This window comes from Oryctolagus cuniculus, chromosome X, assembly GCF_051225735.1.
Source record: "Oryctolagus cuniculus isolate XC-2025 breed Fujian yellow rabbit chromosome X, ASM5122573v1, whole genome shotgun sequence".
Taxonomy (NCBI): domain Eukaryota; kingdom Metazoa; phylum Chordata; class Mammalia; order Lagomorpha; family Leporidae; genus Oryctolagus; species Oryctolagus cuniculus.
The window spans coordinates 33,240,014-33,257,579 of NC_142888.1; the positions used below are offsets into that span (position 1 = coordinate 33,240,014).

At 51.4% G+C, this 17,566-nt stretch overlaps 1 protein-coding gene across 9 annotated transcripts; it reads left to right on the forward strand.

Moving 5' to 3' along the window:
- The first annotated feature begins 460 nt into the window (after window positions 1-460).
- FTSJ1 (FtsJ RNA 2'-O-methyltransferase 1) lies at window positions 461-8,328 on the forward strand. 9 transcript variants are annotated; one of them, XM_051827080.3, is made up of 14 exons: window positions 461-660; window positions 902-1,114; window positions 1,509-1,667; window positions 1,952-2,021; window positions 2,128-2,218; window positions 2,814-2,892; window positions 4,346-4,398; window positions 4,500-4,553; window positions 4,640-4,742; window positions 4,835-4,918; window positions 5,443-5,546; window positions 5,651-5,848; window positions 6,015-6,058; window positions 7,780-8,328. In XM_051827080.3, the coding sequence occupies exons 3-13, from the start codon at window positions 1,547-1,549 to the stop codon at window positions 6,051-6,053; spliced, it is 996 nt and encodes a 331-aa protein (XP_051683040.1). In that variant the 5' UTR covers window positions 461-660; window positions 902-1,114; window positions 1,509-1,546; the 3' UTR covers window positions 6,054-6,058; window positions 7,780-8,328. The 9 variants fall into 9 exon arrangements, with proteins under 9 accessions (XP_051683040.1, XP_008270793.1, XP_069923117.1 ...); XM_008272571.5 differs by having other exon boundaries at window positions 511-755; XM_070067016.2 differs by having other exon boundaries at window positions 511-755; window positions 5,449-5,546.
- Window positions 8,329-17,566: the final 9,238 nt, after the last annotated feature.

A 17,566-nucleotide genomic window follows, 5' to 3' on the forward strand; every position in this document is an offset into this window, starting at 1 on the left:
GGGAAGTGGAAAATGTTAGAAACCAGCGCCTCCCTTCCCGAAAGTCGGTTAACCATTTACCAGCACATAAGAGAGCACTTATGATAGTGCCTAGCACACAGTAAATGCTATGATGTTTTCATTATTATTAATTCATTTATATCATTACCATGTTTATGCGCTGGGTCTAGATTTTTCATGAGTGTGGGGGCAGCAGTCAAAAATGTGTAAAGAACGGAGAAATACAAAAAGCCAAACAGTGCGGTACGCTATAATTATTTCATCCTCCCAATAACGGCATCGAATGTGTACTATCGACTTGCCCCATTTTCCAGATGGGGAAACTAAAGCTCTGAGCTAGCAAACTTCAGGCAGTTCGGCTAATTAGCGAAGTGGGATTCGAAAACGCGGAACAGTAGCTTCCGCGCGAAGGCGCACTTCACCCACGCGCCATCCTTACTGTCGCGTGGACGCCCCCAGCGGTTATTTCGCTTCGCGCCACGCGTAAAACGAATGGGCGTCATCGTTCTCGTTGCATCTTGGGAAATGTAGTCCTCGGGCTCGACGACCGACCTGCACGATCCGAGAAGGGAGGGGCCAGGAAGGAAACCGAACTTGGCCTTGGAACAAAAGAACAAAGAATCAGCTCTCAAGCTTCGCGACGTTTCAGCCACGCCGTGCGTGAGTTAGATCTTTTTTTGTCGTGCCCGTTGCATTCTGGGAACAGCAGTTCGCGTTTCTCCGATACGTCGACCCAAGATGACGGGACACACGTTGTACGTTCAGGTTGGGTCCAGGTCTCTCCGCTGTGCCGAGCTTGGCCGGTCGCGGTAACTTTTAGGCATGTGAGACCGGCGTTCAGGGCAGCTGCGGACACAAATTGAAGCTCTACCTTTTCTCACTTGTTTGCGCTCTTACCAAGGCTTGAGCTGCAGGCGAACAAGCCTGCTTCCTGCCGCTTCTCCCCGCTCGGAAAGCTAAGGTAGGCCCCTGGGGTGCCGAGGACGGAGCTCCAAGCCGAGAGTGTGGAGGCACGTCTACGCTGTCCCGCCGGCCAGGGAAGGAGCGTGGACCGCCCTGAGCGCTGCAGCTGCACAGTTCCGGCGGCTGCTACCTGGTGGGCTTCAGACCCAAGGTTTGTCCGCATAGGGACGAGCGTGCGGGGTGCGCGGGAGGGAGCATGGGAACTCAACAGCCCAGATACCCGCGGAGCTGCCTTGAGGAGGATCTCATGGTCCCACTGGAGTCAGGGGCTTTGTGGTCGTGAGAGTCTTAGAAGCCTGGTGGGGTGTTACCTGGGAATCAGCGGGGGCTGATAGGAGTGTTGTAGTCGACGTGCTCACCCCATTGATTGCTTAACGACGGAGTGGGAGAGTGGGCAGCTAACTGAAAGGTAACGGGACATGGATGAGGATGTGATCCGAGGGATGGGGGGGTAGGGATGGTCCACCTTCATGGAAAGGCTGTTGTCATGTGGGTGAGTCAGATGAGCCCACTTTGTTGTGTGTGGTTCTTTCCGCCCTGCACAGGGAGGTGGTAGCAGAAGCCACCTGGTGACTGGTGTGAGATGGGACGGACCTCGAAAGACAAGCGAGATGTCTACTACCGCCTGGCCAAGGAGAATGGCTGGCGTGCCCGCAGCGCCTTCAAACTGCTACAGCTGGATGAAGAGTTCCAGCTCTTTAAAGGTCCCTAGCTGGTGACAACTCACAGGGGGCGGGGAGACAGTGAGGGGGGAGGACACGGTGGGTGGGGACAATGCTGTGGGCTAGGTCTCCAGAGCTCCCTGTGATAGATGGTCTGACTTGGAAGGACTCCGGGACAGGGACATGGGCAGGAAAGGATGATGGGCAGAGGACCCGGGCAGTTCAGAGATGTGGGTGCTCCCCAGAGAGAGGGGTGAACTTTGCAGGGACCCCAGGTTGGTGAGGTGGGTACAGCTTACCCATGCCCTTTGACTCTGTGTGTCTAGGTGTGACACGGGCAGTTGACCTGTGTGCAGCCCCAGGCAGCTGGAGCCAGGTGCTGAGCCAGAAGATTGGGTGAGTGTGGGGAGCCCAGACTGGGGGGCCCCCAAGAGTGGGTGTTGGGGGAAGGGCAGCTAGGACTACACACTGGCCTAACATGGGCCCACTGTGTTGTCCTTAGGGGCCAAGGGTCTGGCCAAGTGGTGGCTGTGGACCTGCAAGCCATGGCTCCGCTACCAGGTGTGACCCAGATCCAAGGGGACATCACCCAGGTGAGAGCATGGCTGAGGGTATTGGGGTGTGTTCTAGCTAAAGGCCCCCTCCCGGGTGCTATGAAAAATGGGAGACAGACAGAATGGTAGAAAAGAGATGGGGAGAAGGGCAGAGAAACAGACTGAGAAAGTCAGCAGCGAGAGGAGAGAGAAGCAGTGCATTGTATGCACAGTAACACGGATGAGACCAGATCCCCAGAGATCAAACTCAGTCTTAAAAACTGCAGTCATATGTTGCTTAATTGTGGAGATTTCTTCTGAGAAATGTGTTCTCAGATTTCCTGGTTATATAAATAGACTGTACTTACACTAAGATAGCTGCCGTGTTACTATGTGATATGATACTTTGAGACCATAATTGTATCCAAATATTATGTGTCAAACTATTTCCCTACCAACACTGCAGTTTTACAAATGTTAAAAGAAAGAAGGAAAGAGAAGAGAAGATAGAAACGCAGTCTTAGTTGGACAAAGTCTGAGAATATGGCTGACCCGGGGACTGGGAGTGGGACCATGGGCAGGTGAAATTGAAGAGTGATGGCGGAAGTCCCTAGGGCCACTTTCTGTCTCTCTCTCTCCCTCCCCCTCTCCATAGCTGTCCACTGCCAAGGAAATCATTCAGCATTTTGAGGGCTGCCCTGCAGACCTAGTGGTGTGCGACGGGGCTCCTGATGGTAAGCACCGGGCCGGGGGGAGAGGGAAATGGAAGTCCAGGCGGGCTCCCAGCTGTGTCATCCTCTGTATCTCCTACTTCTTCAGGTACCCCGGGGCTCTCCCCACCCCTGCTGCCTGCTCTCTGCCTCTGCCCTCTCCCCTACCCTTTCAAGTTTTGTGCCTGCTGTCCGCCCTTCCCTCTGTTATCTCTGCACCTGTACAGTTCCATTTTCTGTTCATTCGTTCTCCCACTGAACACACATTTCCGGAGTGCCGGTTACGTAGTTAGATGGGCAACACCTCCCTGGCTTGCCAACAGAGACTGAAAGGAAGCAAGGGAATGAGCCATGGGTTTGCCTGCAGGAAGAGCCATGCAACCTAAGTTCTAGCCCATGCGAAGGCCCTGAGGCGAGGGGGTGCTTGGTCTGTATGAGAATCAACAAGGAGTTCTGGTGTGGTTGGGACAGAGTGAGGGGGAGTGACAAGGGGACAGAGCCTCTAGGGCCTTGCGGGCCATGGTGAGAGCATTGGTGTTTTCATTGAGAAGAGAGTTCACAGAAAACCATGAGAGGGTTGTGAGCAGAGGTACGACTGTGCCTGGCCCCAGCTGTGCCGGGACCCCTTAGGCCGCTGTGAGTAGGAGGAGGAGCAAGGGTGGCAGCAGGGGCCTTGGGGGAGACAAGGCCACTGCAGGTCTGGGTGAGTGCTGGTGGCAATGGCAGTGGTAGAGAGGAATGATTTAGGAGATCTTTTTTTTTTAAAGATTTATTTATTTGGAAGAGTTACAGAGAGGCAGAGGGAGAGAGAGAGAGAGGTCTTCCATCTGCTGGTTCACTGCCCAGCTGGCTGCAACGGCCAGAGCTGCACTGATCAGAAGCCAAGAGCCAGGAGCTTCTTCTGGGTCTTGTATCCTACGCGGGTGCAGGGGCCCAAGGACTCGGGCCATCTTCCACTGCTGTCCCAGGCCACAGCAGAGAGCTGAATCGGAAGTGGAGCAGCTGGGACTCGAACTGGCGCCCATATAGGATGCCGGCACTGCAGGCTGCGGCTTTACCTGCTATGCACAGCACTGGCCCCTCAGGAGATCTTTTGAGAGAAGACTTGATAGTGGCTGGGATGTGGGTGTGAGGAGAGGACCTGGGAGAGGGGGAGGTCAAAGGCCATTGTCTGGGGCCTGATCACCTGGAAGGAGCGGGTTTGGGAGGGAAGCTGAGGAGGTTGGTTTTTGAAGTGTGGGAGATGGGGAATCCATTTGATGAGACTGGGGCTCAGGGGAGCAGTGGGGGCTGCAGAAGGAAGTGACGCTGCTTGCGTGTGAGGCGGTTGGGAGAAGTAAAAGGAGCAGCTAAGTGTTGGGAGCTCAGCCTGTGCGCCCAGTGGCAGGCTGGGGTTGCCTCGAGGACCTCAGCAGCAGCGAGCCCAGAGGCTGCGGAGAAGTGGACACGCCCCCTAACACTGTCCCTCTCACCGCAGTAACTGGCCTCCATGACGTAGATGAGTACATGCAAGCCCAGCTCCTCCTAGCAGTGAGTAACCTTGACCCCCCCACCCCACGCACGCCCTCCTTTGGCCCCCTGCTAGCTGTCTCCGCCTCAGCCTCAGCCTCAGCCGTCTGTCCTGCCCACAGGCTCTGAATATTGCCACACACGTCCTAAAGCCGGGGGGCTGCTTCGTGGCCAAGGTAAGTGTCGGGGATCCCGGCGGAGTGGAGCGCCAGGTCCCCGCGGCCGCCCTCACCCCCGTGCTCCTTGCTTCGGCCCGCTGCAGATCTTCCGAGGCCGGGATGTGACGCTGCTCTACAGCCAGCTGCGCATCTTCTTCTCCAGCGTGCTCTGTGCCAAGCCCAAGAGCAGCCGGAACTCCAGCATTGGTCAGTGAGGGGCGGGGCAGGCAGGCGCAGGTGATGCTGGGGCTGTGGGGGTGGCAGCCAGTCCCCACCCTCCCTCCACATTCCTCCCCCAGAGGCCTTTGCTGTCTGCCAGGGTTACGACCCTCCTGAGGGCTTCAAGCCGGACCTGAGCAAGCCCCTGCTGGACCACTCGTACGGTGAGAGCCAGAGCCCCGGGCCCCAGCCTGGGAGAAACTCTACCCCCCTTATGTAACCTGTTTCGGGAGAGCCCTTATTCTTGCCCTTTCTGGGTGATTTGTCCCAGCGGGATCTTGAGCCCAGTTAAGTCCACTAAGGGCAGCTAACTCTCAGAGCTGGTGACAGTTCTGTCCCTCCAGCCACACCCCAGATGGAAATCTCACCCCTCCGTGGAAGTGTGGCCCACACGGGGTCTTCCACCTCACCCCTATGAGGATGAGACAAGCACCCGCCCTTATAGAGCTCACGTTAGAATGAGACAAGTTCCTGGCAGCAAATAATAGAATGTCAGGTGGACATAGAGGCTGTGAGAAAACGGAAGGTGTTTTAGAAGGGGTGAAAGCTTTCTGGTGGGGTTTGGGCGCATGCCAGAGAGAGGCCGGTGGGTATGTGGGGAGGACCTGACACCCATGTCACAGCCTGAGTCACGCCTGGCTCCTGGCATCCCGGCCCTGTCTTGAGTTTCTTTCTGCCTGTTCCTAAGACCCAGATTTCAACCAGTTGGATGGACCCACCCGCATCATTGTGCCTTTTGTGACCTGTGGGGACCTGAGCGCCTATGATTCGGATCGCAGTTATCCACTGGACGTGAGTGCCCAGTTGACCGCTGGGTGGGTGTGGAGGGAATGGGGGGAGGGGCTGCCAAAGGTTCCCAGGTCCTCACCTTCTCCCCATGTCTTGCATCCCTGCAGCTACAGGATGGCTCTGAGTACAAGTACACCCCACCCACCCAGCCCCCCATCGCACCCCCATACCAAGAGGCCTGCGTGTTGAAGAAGACTGGCCGGCTAGCCAAGGAGATCCGCCCTCAGGACTGCCCCATCAGCAGAGCGGACGCATTGTCCCAGCCCCTGGCTGCCCCTCAGCGCCACACCCAGCTGGCCCCCGAGGTCTGGAAATGGGGTTCTGAGCCCATATCAACCCCTGCCCAGTGTGCCTCCATCTGCCCCCAGTCATGTGGTTTGGGGGCCGAGATTCTCTTCCCTGCCTCGCAGTAACTGGAAGACTCAGTAGATTAAGCCAAATATCTGAATCCCTTTTCTTTTTCTTGGGTAGATGGAAGATAATGAAATTGAAATGAACTGTTCACATTAACGTGGGTAAGTTTGAGTGAGGGCCCCTTGAACTCAGTTAAAATTTCACCTTTGCACTTTCTCTACCAACTGATAAGATTTTTAGTCAACCACACTTTTTACTAAGGTGTGCCAGGGACTACTTGAAGCATTGCACAAATTGAGGCATTTGGTAAATGTTGAGCACGTATCGTGGGCCCCGTTGTGGTTCCAGGTTTGGAAATAGAGCAGGGAACAAAAGAGGCACAGGTCTCAGCCCTGGTGGAGCTGCTGATTTGTGCAAGAGGCAGGAAACCATAAGGCAACCTGTGAACACCTGAGCTTGCACAGACACTACACAGCTTGCATTTCTATATATATATAGAGAGAGAAATATATAAATGTATATATATATATATATATACACACACACACACACACATATATCCTTTATTCCTTCTGATATAGGAGCATCTTTCAAAAAGCTCATGGGAAAATGGAATAATATCAGTTTACTTTGGTGCCTCCCAAATCTGTGAAATCTATGCCTCGTTTTTTCAGAAACCCACATTCGCCATGAACGTTTTGAAGACCACTTACATGCATCGATTTCACGAGTTTTTGTGCCAAAATAAACTTCCCTTTTAAAATCAATTTTTCTGTGAACTTCTTGAAGTACCCTGATATATAATAAGTAAAAAGAATATGGGATATGGAAAATAGAAAAAAAGCAGGGTAGAGAGAGTCAAGAATTCTAGGCACAATGTCTGTAGTATTTCCATGGCTGTCGTGGAAGACCTCTCTGGTTAATATTTGGGCAAAGGAAGGAATCCATGTGTAGATGCCTTATTAAAAAAAAAACAACAACAACAACACTGAAGCAGCAAATCATACTGGGAAAAGGTGTTTACAAGCTCTGTTTATTGTATCAATATTAAAGAGGACTTATAAATCAGGAAGGAAAAAATATGAAAATGAGGGGCAGGTGCTGTGGCACAACAGGTTAAGCCAGCATTTGGGATGCTCACATCCCATATTGGGGCACCAGTTTGGGTCTCGGCTGCTCTGCAACCTATCCAGGTCCCTGCTAATGCGCCTGGGAAGCAGCAGGTGATGGCTCAAGTACTTAACCTGACTTCTTGTCACCCACTTGGGGGACCTGGATGGAGGAGTTCCTGGCTCCTGGCTTCAGCCTCAGCTGTTGTGGCCATTTGAGGAGTGAACCAGTGGATGGAAGACCTCTCAGTCTCTGTCAATCTGCCTTTCAAATGAATAGATAAATATGAGAATGGCCAGTAAGCAGGTGAAAATCTGCTCAACAGGGAAATGCAAGCTAAAACTAACAAGATGGACGACACTGAATGGTTGGAAGGATGTGTAGCAATTAGGATCCTCTGATGCACTGCTGGAAGTGGAAAGATGTGGCCAATGTGGAAACTTAACCACTATCTATGGTAGCTGTGTGTATGCCTCTTCCACTCCTGAGAACTGAGTGCTACAGTGTTCCTAGCAGCACTCTGTATCCCCACCAAATCGTGGTAAATGCCCTGGGAACAGTGCAAAGGAACACTATACACAAAAGAATGCCTTAGCGCAGTCGCTCATGCAACTGAATTTATGTTCCATGCATTTTTGCTTTCTGTCTGCTACAGTTCACTGTAAAAGCAGGGGAAAGGGTCACAAAAATGTTAGCAGTTTAATGAACGATGATTATAGAAGAAAGTGGGAACATACATCTTTATTTGACACTCTTTTTCTTTCACCCTCAGTGAGCTGGCAAGCTGATAGAAACACCAAAGCTGCTCGTGATCAGGAAAGCCAGAACTTGAATTGAACCTAGTTTTAAAATGTCATCAATGGGGCCCGAACAAGCAAGCCACATGTTGGAATCTGCAATGGTCACCACAAAGACGCCAAGGAAAGAAGCAGAACACGAGTCTCTCAAATTCCTGACTGAGGCTTCGCCTCTTGTCCATACCTCTCCAGGGGTGTCCTAATTATGTCCACAACTCCTACCTACAGCAGAGACTTTTCACTTGGGTAGAAATGAGGGTATCCATGAATTTGATGGAGGAAAATGTCGCATTTTTCCTGAATGACTCAAATTTAGCTTGGTTCCCAGTTAGGAATGCTGGCAACAAGTCACAATAGGAAAAGCAATACCTGTGATTTTCTCACTGACACAAAATACCCTTCTTTATGTTATGTTACAGTTGAAGGATTATGACAATATTTTTCATATTTGTCACTACTATGAATGATGGCAGATTTTATAATTCGGTGTTCTAATTAAAAAGGAAGCCCCATATGTTACTGCACCCCAATTTTGTTTCAATTTCATACATAGTAATAATTAAATTTCAGTATAGTGGGTTCGCATTGTAATACAGTGTATAGGGTGCTTCAAAAAGTTCATGGGAAATGGAATTAGATATGTTTATTTTGGCATAAAAATTTTTGAGGTTCATGCATATGAGGAGTCTTCCCAAAAAGTTGTATAAAATGCATATTATGAGAAGACTGCATGGATTTCAATTTGTTTGCATCAAAATAAACTTTTTAAAAAATTTTTATTTGAGAGGCCAAGTTATAGAGGTCTTCCATCCACTGATTTACTCCCTAAATGGCTGTAATAGCGAGAGCTGAGCCAATCCAAAGCCAGGAGCCAGGAGCTTCTGGGTATCCCACATGGATACAGGGGCCCAAGCACTTGGACCATCTTCCACTGCTTTCCCAGGCCATAAGCAGAGAGCTGACTTGGAAGAGGAGCAGCCAGGACACAAACCAGCACCCATATGGGATGCTGGTGCCGCAGGCAGACTTAGCCTACTATGCCACAATGCTAGCCCCATGGTTCACTCTCCAAATGGCTGTAAAAGTCAGGGCTGGGCCAGGCTGAAGCCAGGAGTTTGGAGCTTCATTTAGATCCCCCACGTGTGCACAGGGGCCCAAGCACTTGGGACATAGTTCACTACTTTCCCAGGTGCATTAGCAGAGCTGGATCAGAAGAGGAGCAGCCATATGAGATACCAGCGCTGCAGGCAAAGGCTTAACCTACTACGCCACAGCACCAGCCCCAAAATAAACTTTCTTTTAGAAAAAGATTTATTTGTTTGAAAGGCAGAGTTAGAGAGAGGTTTTCCACCCACTGGTTCACTCTCCAATTGGCCGCAATGGCCAGAACTGTGCTGATCCGAAGCCAGGGGCCAGGAGCTTCTTCTGGGTCTCCCACATGGGTGCAGGGACCCAAGCACTTGGGCCATCTTCCACTGCTTTCCCAGGCCATAGCAGAGAGCTGGATCAGAAGAGGAGCAGCCAGGACTTGAACCAGTGCCCATATGGGATGCTGGCTCTGCAGGTGGCAATGGCGGCCCCCAAAATAAACTACTGATTCCATCTTTCCAGAAACTTTTTGAAGTACCCTCAAGCTTGTGTATGTGAACACATAGGAATACGTGCACTTTTTAAAATATTCTGAGAGCAAGCATTTAGCCTAGAGGTTAATACACCCATATCCCGTATCTGGGGTACCTGAGTTCGATTCCCAGCTCCTGATTCTAGCTTCCTGTCAATGCAGACCCTGGGTTGGCACAAATGATGATGCTCGAGGCATTGAATTCCTGCCCCTTGTGTGGGAGACCTGGACTAAGTTCCTGGTTCCTGGCTTTGGCCCCAACCTTTGCAGATATTTGGGTGAGCCAGTGAATGGGAGGTCTCCGTCTCAAATAAATAATGAAAGGTGGAGTGTTTTTTTTTTTAAATAATCTGTAAAAAGGTACACAGATTTAACCAGACACCAAACAGCTCCCCAGAACACATTTTGTAGGTTTATAAACTCTTGTAAGTGTCAGAAAGTCAGCCCTGCTTACAGTCCTACATTCATGCAGTTGAATGAGCAGGAGTGGACAGAAACTCCCCAGCTATGTAGGCAGAACCATTTGCTGCAGCTGAATTCTGTGTCTTCAAAAAACACTCTCTGTGACCGACCCAGGAGTTGTCACACCACAGTCTGAGTGACCCCAGCAGAATGCACACATCTTTGACAACAGGTATCCAGTCCCCAGTCCAAAGTGATATTTAAACTCTAGAAGGGTGTGCGCTTAGGGGTGTGTTTATGCTCTAGTCTGACCACAAGAATAGCCACACCCAACTGTGTGGTCCCAGGACTATGCACGGCCCAAGAATGTATGACCGAAGGCTACGTGACTGTGGACACTCCCAGGGTGTTTGCGCCATTAGGACGGAGTCGACAAGTGCCCACACCGAGTCTCTGGGAGCCAGGGGTGGCCATTCACCAATCTCTGTGGCTTGAGGATGTGGTCCCCGGAAGTGTCTCTCAGGGATGCTCTCAGTGTACGTCACCCCTGGAAGCGTCCACATCACACATGGTGTAACCACAGGGGTGGCCACAGCCAAGCTTGTGAGAATCCAGGGGTGCCCCCTCCTGTTTGACCACACTTGTGTCTCTTCTCTGTTGGTGTCCTCAGCCCTGTCCTTGTCTCATCTGTGCGACTCCAGTGTTCACACCCCAAACTCCTGTCCCCAGGAGTACACCTCCCCAGTCTGGGGCACTTCAGGAGTAACCACTCCAGATTACCTGTGACTGTGCAGATGCCAAACCCCAGTGTCCACACTGCAATCAGCATACCCCAGCAAGCTTACCCCACGTGGAGTGACGTCATCATGTGTGTACAAGGGATCTTCAAAAAGGTCACAGGAAATGTGTTATACAAAACTGGATTGCAAGTATTTTTGCGCTGAAATAAGCATCTTAAAAGTTTTCCACAACACCCTCCTCTGTTTTACTCTCAGGCATGTAGTGTGCACACCCCAGACAGTGTGACCCTAATATTGCTTCCCCCAAATGTGACATCATATGTGTGTGTACACTCCCGCCTGTGTGATTCCAGGAGTGTCCACATCCCAGACTGTGAGACCTGGAGGAGTCCATGCAAGAGTCAGTGTGACCCAGGAGGAATATCAAGGGGGAAAGGGATCCAGGCAAAGGGCAAAGCCTGTGCAAAGGCCCTGAGGCAAGAGCCTGCCTGGTACAATTGAGGAACAAAGAGGAAACCAGTGGAGGCAGGAATAGAGTGAGTGAAGGGGCCAGTGGCGGGAGCTGAGGTCAGAGATGGTCTATGCCTCATGGGCCGGAGAGAGGACTTTGGCTCTTAATCTGAGTAAAGGGAGAGCCACAGCAGGGCCCCGAGCTGAGGAGGGCTGGGGCTAACGTGGGTTGTAACAGGATCCCTCTGGCTGCTGTGGCAGTTGGTTATGTAACTGCTTTTGTCGGGCCAAACTCACTGTACATCAAGAGGATGAATTTCACTGTGTGTTCATTATATCTTTTCAAATTATAATATGGCAAAAAAAAAAGTGCTGTACTTCGGATACAATAAAGAACTCTATGTCAAAGAAAAAAAAAGAAAGAAAGAAAACAGAGGTGGTGGGCATCCGACAGAACAGTTACAATGCTGCTTAGGACCCCTGCACCCCCTATCGGAATGCCTGGGTTCAAGTCTCAACTCCACTTCGTCTCCCAGCCCTCTGCTAATGAACATCTGGAAAGCAGCAGTTGGTGACTCAAGTACTTGGATCCCTGCCACCCATGTGGGAGACCCAGATGGAGTTCTGGGCTCCTGGCTTCCGCCTGGCCCAGCCCTGGCTGTTGTGGCATGTGGGGAGTGAACCAGAGGACAGAAGATCTTTCTCTATGTCTTTGTCTCTGCCTTTGAAATACATTTTTTGAAACATGTTTTACAAATGTACTTATTTATTTTTGAAAGTCAGAGTGAGAAAGAGAGAGAGAGAGAGAATCTTCTATCTGCTGGTTCACTCCTCCGGATGGCCACAACGCCTAGGACTGGGCCAGATGGAAGCCAGGAGCCAGGAACTTCATCAGGGTCTCCCACGTGGGTGGCAGTGGCCCAAACACTTGGGTCATTTTCCTCTGCTTTTCCCAGGCCATTGGCAGAGAGATGGATGGAAGAAGAGCAGCTGGGACACAAACTGGTGCCCTTATGAGATGTCAGCATCACAGGCGGCAGCTTTACCAGCTATGCTAAAATCCTGGCCCCCGTTTAAAAAAGGAATTTAAAGATTTTCTGGGAGCACAGTGGGTTAGGCTGCGACTTGGGCTGCCTACGCCCCCTATCAGAGTGCCTGAGATCAAGTCCTGCCTCCATTTCAGATCCAGAGCCCTGCTAATGCACATCCTGGGAGGCAGCGGATGATGGCCCAAGTATTTGGGTTTCTGCCACCCATGTGAGAGTCTCCCACTGAGTACCTGACTCTTGGCTTTGGCCTGGCCCAGTCCAGAGAGAGTCGTCTTGGGCACACACCTGAGCAAGAGGAGCTATAACATCCTGCCACTTCTCCGTGTAACTGTTCTCTGTTCCGGACTGAGTTGTGAATTAGTTTATATTCAAATATCAGAGCCTTCACCTCCACTGTGACTCACAGCTGTCCCTTGGTGTCCTCAAGAGGTTGGTTCCAGGACCCCTCCCCCTTGGATGCCAAAATCCACAGATGCTCAAGTCCCTTCTATTACGAGGTGTCATATTTGCACAGAATCATGTATAGCCTCCCCTATACTTTAAAACCTGTCAATGAGGCCAGAACTGTGGCAATAATGGATTAAGCCACCGCCTGCAGTGCCAGCATCCCATATGGGCACAGGTTCAAGTCCTGGCTACTCCACTCCCGATCCAGCTCTCTGCTGTGGCCTGGGAAAGCAGTGGAAGATGGCCCAAGTGCTGGGGCCCCTGCACCCATGTGGGAGACCTGGAAGAAGCTCCTGGATCCTGGCTTTGAATTGGCGCAGCTCCGGGCATAGCAGCCAACTGGGGAGTGAATCAGCGGATGAAAGATCTCTCTCTCTCTCTCTCTCTCTCTCTCTCTCTCTCTCTCTTTCTGCCTCTCCTTCTCTCTGTAACTCTTTCAAATAAATAAATAAATCTTTTTTAAAAAAAACCTGTCAAGATTACTTGTAATACCTAGTACCAGGTAAATGCTGTTTAAATAGTAGTCATACTGCATAGTTTAGAGGAAAAGACAAGGTGGGGTAGGGAGGAGGGGAAGCTGCCTGTAACGTATTCACTACAGGTGCAATTTTCTGTTTCTATTTTTGAAATATTTGCAGTCTTGGGGCCAGCGCTGTGGCATAGTAGGTTAAGCTTCCGCCTTTGGTGCTGACATCCCATATGGCTACTTGTTCAAGTCCTGGCAGCTCCACTTCCAATCCAGCTCTCTGCTAATGACCTGGGAAAGCAGTGGAATATGGCCCAGGTGCTTGGGCCCCTGCATCCAAGTAGGAGACTCAAACGAAGTTCCAGTCTCCTGGCTTCGGATTGGCCCAGCTCCAGCCATTGCGGCCATTTGGGAAGTGAACCAGAGCATGGAAGACCTCTCCCTCTGTCTCTCCCTCTCTGTCTGTAACTCTGCCTCACAAATAAATAAACAAATAAACAAATATTTTAAAAGAAAAAAATATTTACAATCTGTGGCTGGTTGAATCCACAGACATGGGACCAGCCAATAAAGAGGGCTGACTATTGATATAGGGGCTTTAGGGAGGTAATTAAGGTTGAATGAGATCATAAGAGTAGGATCCTAACATGATAGGACTAGTGTCCTTATAAGAAGAGAAAGGGACACCTGAGCTTGCTCTCTCCACACATGTGCACCGAGAAAACATCATGTGAGGACACAGCAAGAAGGCCACCATCACAAGTCACAAAAAGAGCCCTTACCAGAAACCAACCCTGTTAGGCACCTTGACCTTGAACTTCCAACCTCCAGACCATGAGAAAATATGTGTCTGTTGTTGAGGGCACCCAGTCTGTGGTATTTAGTGACAGGAGCATGAGCAACTAATACTTGTATGCATAGATTTCACGATTATGTTTGGTGCCAAAAGAAGCATCCTTTAATTCCATTTGCCATGAACTTTTTGAAGCACCCTTATTCGTTGCCTCTCTGTTTCGGGGTTGATTTCAGTAGGCTCGTGTTGACCATGTGTGAGAGGAGACGGCGCACACACAGTGAAAGAAGGCCAATTTAGCACACACCCCTTTTCAAGTTGAAGGTGGCTCTGGAACTGAGGCAGGGCATAAGTAGCCCAGGGAAAGCCAGAGATGAAATCTACCAAGCAGCCACTGCCTGGTATGCCAGCATCCCATATTGGGTTTGAGTCATGGCTGCTCTGCTTCTGATCAGGCTTCTGGCTAATGCATCCAGGAAAGCAGCAGAGGATGGCTCAGGTCCTTGGGCCCCTGTATCAACGTGGGAGACCTGGATGGAGTTCCTGGCTCCCTGCTTCAGCATGGCCCAGACCTGGCTGTTTTGGGCATTTGGGATGTGAATCAGCAGATGGAAGATCTTTCAAGAGATGAAAATAATAAATAAACATGAAAGAAAGAAGGAAAGAAAGGAAGGAAGGAAGGCAGACAGACAGACAGACCATGGAGCTGTGTCTGTGGATCATGTTTAGCCACGTTGCAGGATGAGTAATACTGGCTTGGGGAGCTTCCAGGACTGCCCTGAGTCTCCCTCTAATGCTTCACCCCACCCTGCTTTTCAGGCCAGGCTCTTCGCCCACAGACACATGTGCAGGAAGAGCCGTAGAGGCCTGTGTTCAGAAGAGTGGGTGGGGTGGGGTGATCTCAAGCCCGGGGACAGCCCCAGGGAAAGGGGGAGTGTCTGACTCTCTCTAGATGACACAGGGGCTGGGGGAAGCTCAGATGAATCATGGGTCACAGCCTGTGCCACAAAATTTCCACCAGATGCAGGAGAAAGGAGTCATTACCAGCCAGGCAGGGCTGGTGGATGGGAACCTCAAAGGATGATGAAAGGTGGGGCCGGTGTTGTGGTGCAGCAAGTTAAGCTGCCGCCTAAGATGCTGGCATCTCATATGAGCACCAGTTCAAGCCCTGGCTGCTCCACTTCCCATGCAGCTCCCTGCTAATGCACCTGGGAAGGCAGCTGAAGATGGCCCAAATACTTGGACCCCTGTACTCCCTACCCACGTGGGGGACCAGATGGCGTTCCAGGTTCCTGGCTTCTGCACAGCCCAGCGCTGACCATTGCAGCCATTTGGGGAGTAAACCAGTGGATGGAAGCGCGCGCGCTCTCTCTCTAATAAAATAAATAAAAGATGAAGGGTGCACACAGAGGTGTGTGCACAAACACGTGCATCCCAGCATATGTGAGTTACATGCGTTCATGCGTGGTATGCTGATGCCCGTGTGTGTGCAACACTGACGGTGCTTTTGTGCATGCATACATGGTGCAATTGTGTGTGTTCAGATTTTGCTGTTTGAGATGCAGGCAGGATTGAATGTGCAAGTGTGTTACACAAGCACAAGTATGAGATGCCAGAGTGCAGATGTGCCCAGCAGGCACATGGGGGCCAGTACCCTGATGAGACTCTGTGAATATGCATGAGGGTGTGCTGATATGTGGGATTTCGTGTGCGAATCCCTATGGCCATGGGAGCTAGCCTCTTTGTGGCTGTGTGTGTACATGTGTGTACCAGGGTGCACACACATGGTTGTGTATGTGTGCATAGGTGCAGGGAAGCCCGTTGGCCTCGGCTGATGTGTCTACTGTCTATGCATGCATGTTCTTGGGCACCCATGCCTGTGCAAGTGTGAGTGAACATGTGCATGCCCAGGGCTGGGCGTGGATATCCACACACCAGTGCCCCTGGGAGCCTGTGAACAGGCATGCATGTGTGCATGGCTGCAGGGATTTCCATCAACCTGGGCCTGTGTGCTTGTGCATTTGGACCCTGAGGTGCCCATAAATACACGTGTGTGTGTGTGTGTGTGTGTACGCACCCAGGAGTCTGGCCTGTGGTGTCCCGGCATGTGTGCCTCTGGGCACTATGCATATACGTACACATGAGTGCAGATGCACCCATGGATTCAGATCTAGGTGTCTGGGTACATGTATCCCATGGTACCCATAAGCGTGAGTCAGTGTGTGTGCATGGGTGCATATTTGTCTATGGGCCTGGGTCTGGGTGGGTGTGCACACACACCCTGTGGGAATGTGCATATGTGTGGGAATGTGAGCAGGTGTGCCATGGACCCTTGGGGTCTGTGCACAGGTACTTCTGGGTGCTTATGCGTGCGTGTGTACACTAATGCAGATGTACCCAGAGGCCTAGGCCTGTGTGTGTCTGCATGTGTAACTCTAGGGGCCATGCATGTGTGTGTGTAGTTTCACATATGGCCCTGAGCCTGGGTCTGTACACATGTGTACGTGTACCCCTAGGGGCCCATGCATGGGTACACTTTGTGTGTTCAGCTGTGCCCATAGCTTGGATCTTGATATCTGCACATGTGCACCCTGGGGGGCCCACACATGGTACTTGTGCATGCATGTGTGGCCTAAACCTGGCTTGGGATCATAAAGGAAACCAAGGAGTGAGCTTCCTCTAGGAATTGAGGTGTCAGCAGAGCCTAGGAGGGTAAAATTCGGAACCATTTGGCTTTTCTCAAACCTTGTTACTTAGGACAAAGCTGGTGCTCAGAAAATACCATTTCACTCTCTTCCTCTTGAGTTGGGCACTAGCTGAGCTCCCTGGCAACCCAGGGACAACGTGGCTGGACTCCAGAGGGCTAGGAAGACGGCAAAGGCCTGAGATGGGGATAGCAGCTATAATCTGGCTCTCTCATCCCTTGCAGCGTCTGGGCCTGGGAGGAGCCTAGAGATGGACGGGAGTTTGTAGGGAGGGCTTCTATATGCCCCTGGAACCACTTAGGCTTAAAGAGCTGCCCAGGATTCCACATGCTGCTGGGGCCAAGGATCAGCAGCCTGCCTTTCTGGGCCTCAGTATTGTCCATTGTCAAATGCCCTGTCTGCAGCCCCAGCCCAGCCTGCAAGAGCAGGGTGCAGGGAGCAGGTGAGATTGGGCCCACCATCTGCTCCTCTGTCACGTTCAAGTCCTTACACCCTGCCCCAGCAGCAAAGCTTGGAATTGGGCTAAGGGAGCCAAGCCCCCAGGCCTGTCAGAATGGAGGAAGCCAGGATTGATGGGGCTGCAACCCTTGGTGGGCAGGGCCACCTCCACCGCCAGCCCTGGTCCCTCATCCATCCATCTGGGCATGGCAGAGGACACACAGGGACCCCTAGCCCCCCTCCTGGCCCTCGCTGGGGAACGGCGACTGTTGTTGAATTCCACACCTGGCTCAGATGTAGAGCAAGTTTAGAGAAGGCAGAGGACTCTCCCCTTCTAGTCTCAGCACCCCAGCCCTACCCAGCTTCCCTCCAAAACAGCCCTCAAGTGTAATGTCAAGAATTTCCAGGGGCTGACACTGTGGCATAGTGGGTAAAGCCATCATCTGTGACGCCAGCATCCCATATAGATTTGAGTTCTGGCTGCTCTACTTCAGATCCAGCTCCCTGCTGGTGGCCTGGGAAAGCAGAAGAGGATGACCCAAATGCTTAGGCCCCTGTACCCACTTGGGAGACCCAGATGAAGCTTCTGGCTCCTGACTTTGGCCCTGGCCGTTGCAGCCATTTGGAGAATAAACCAGTGGATAGAAGAGT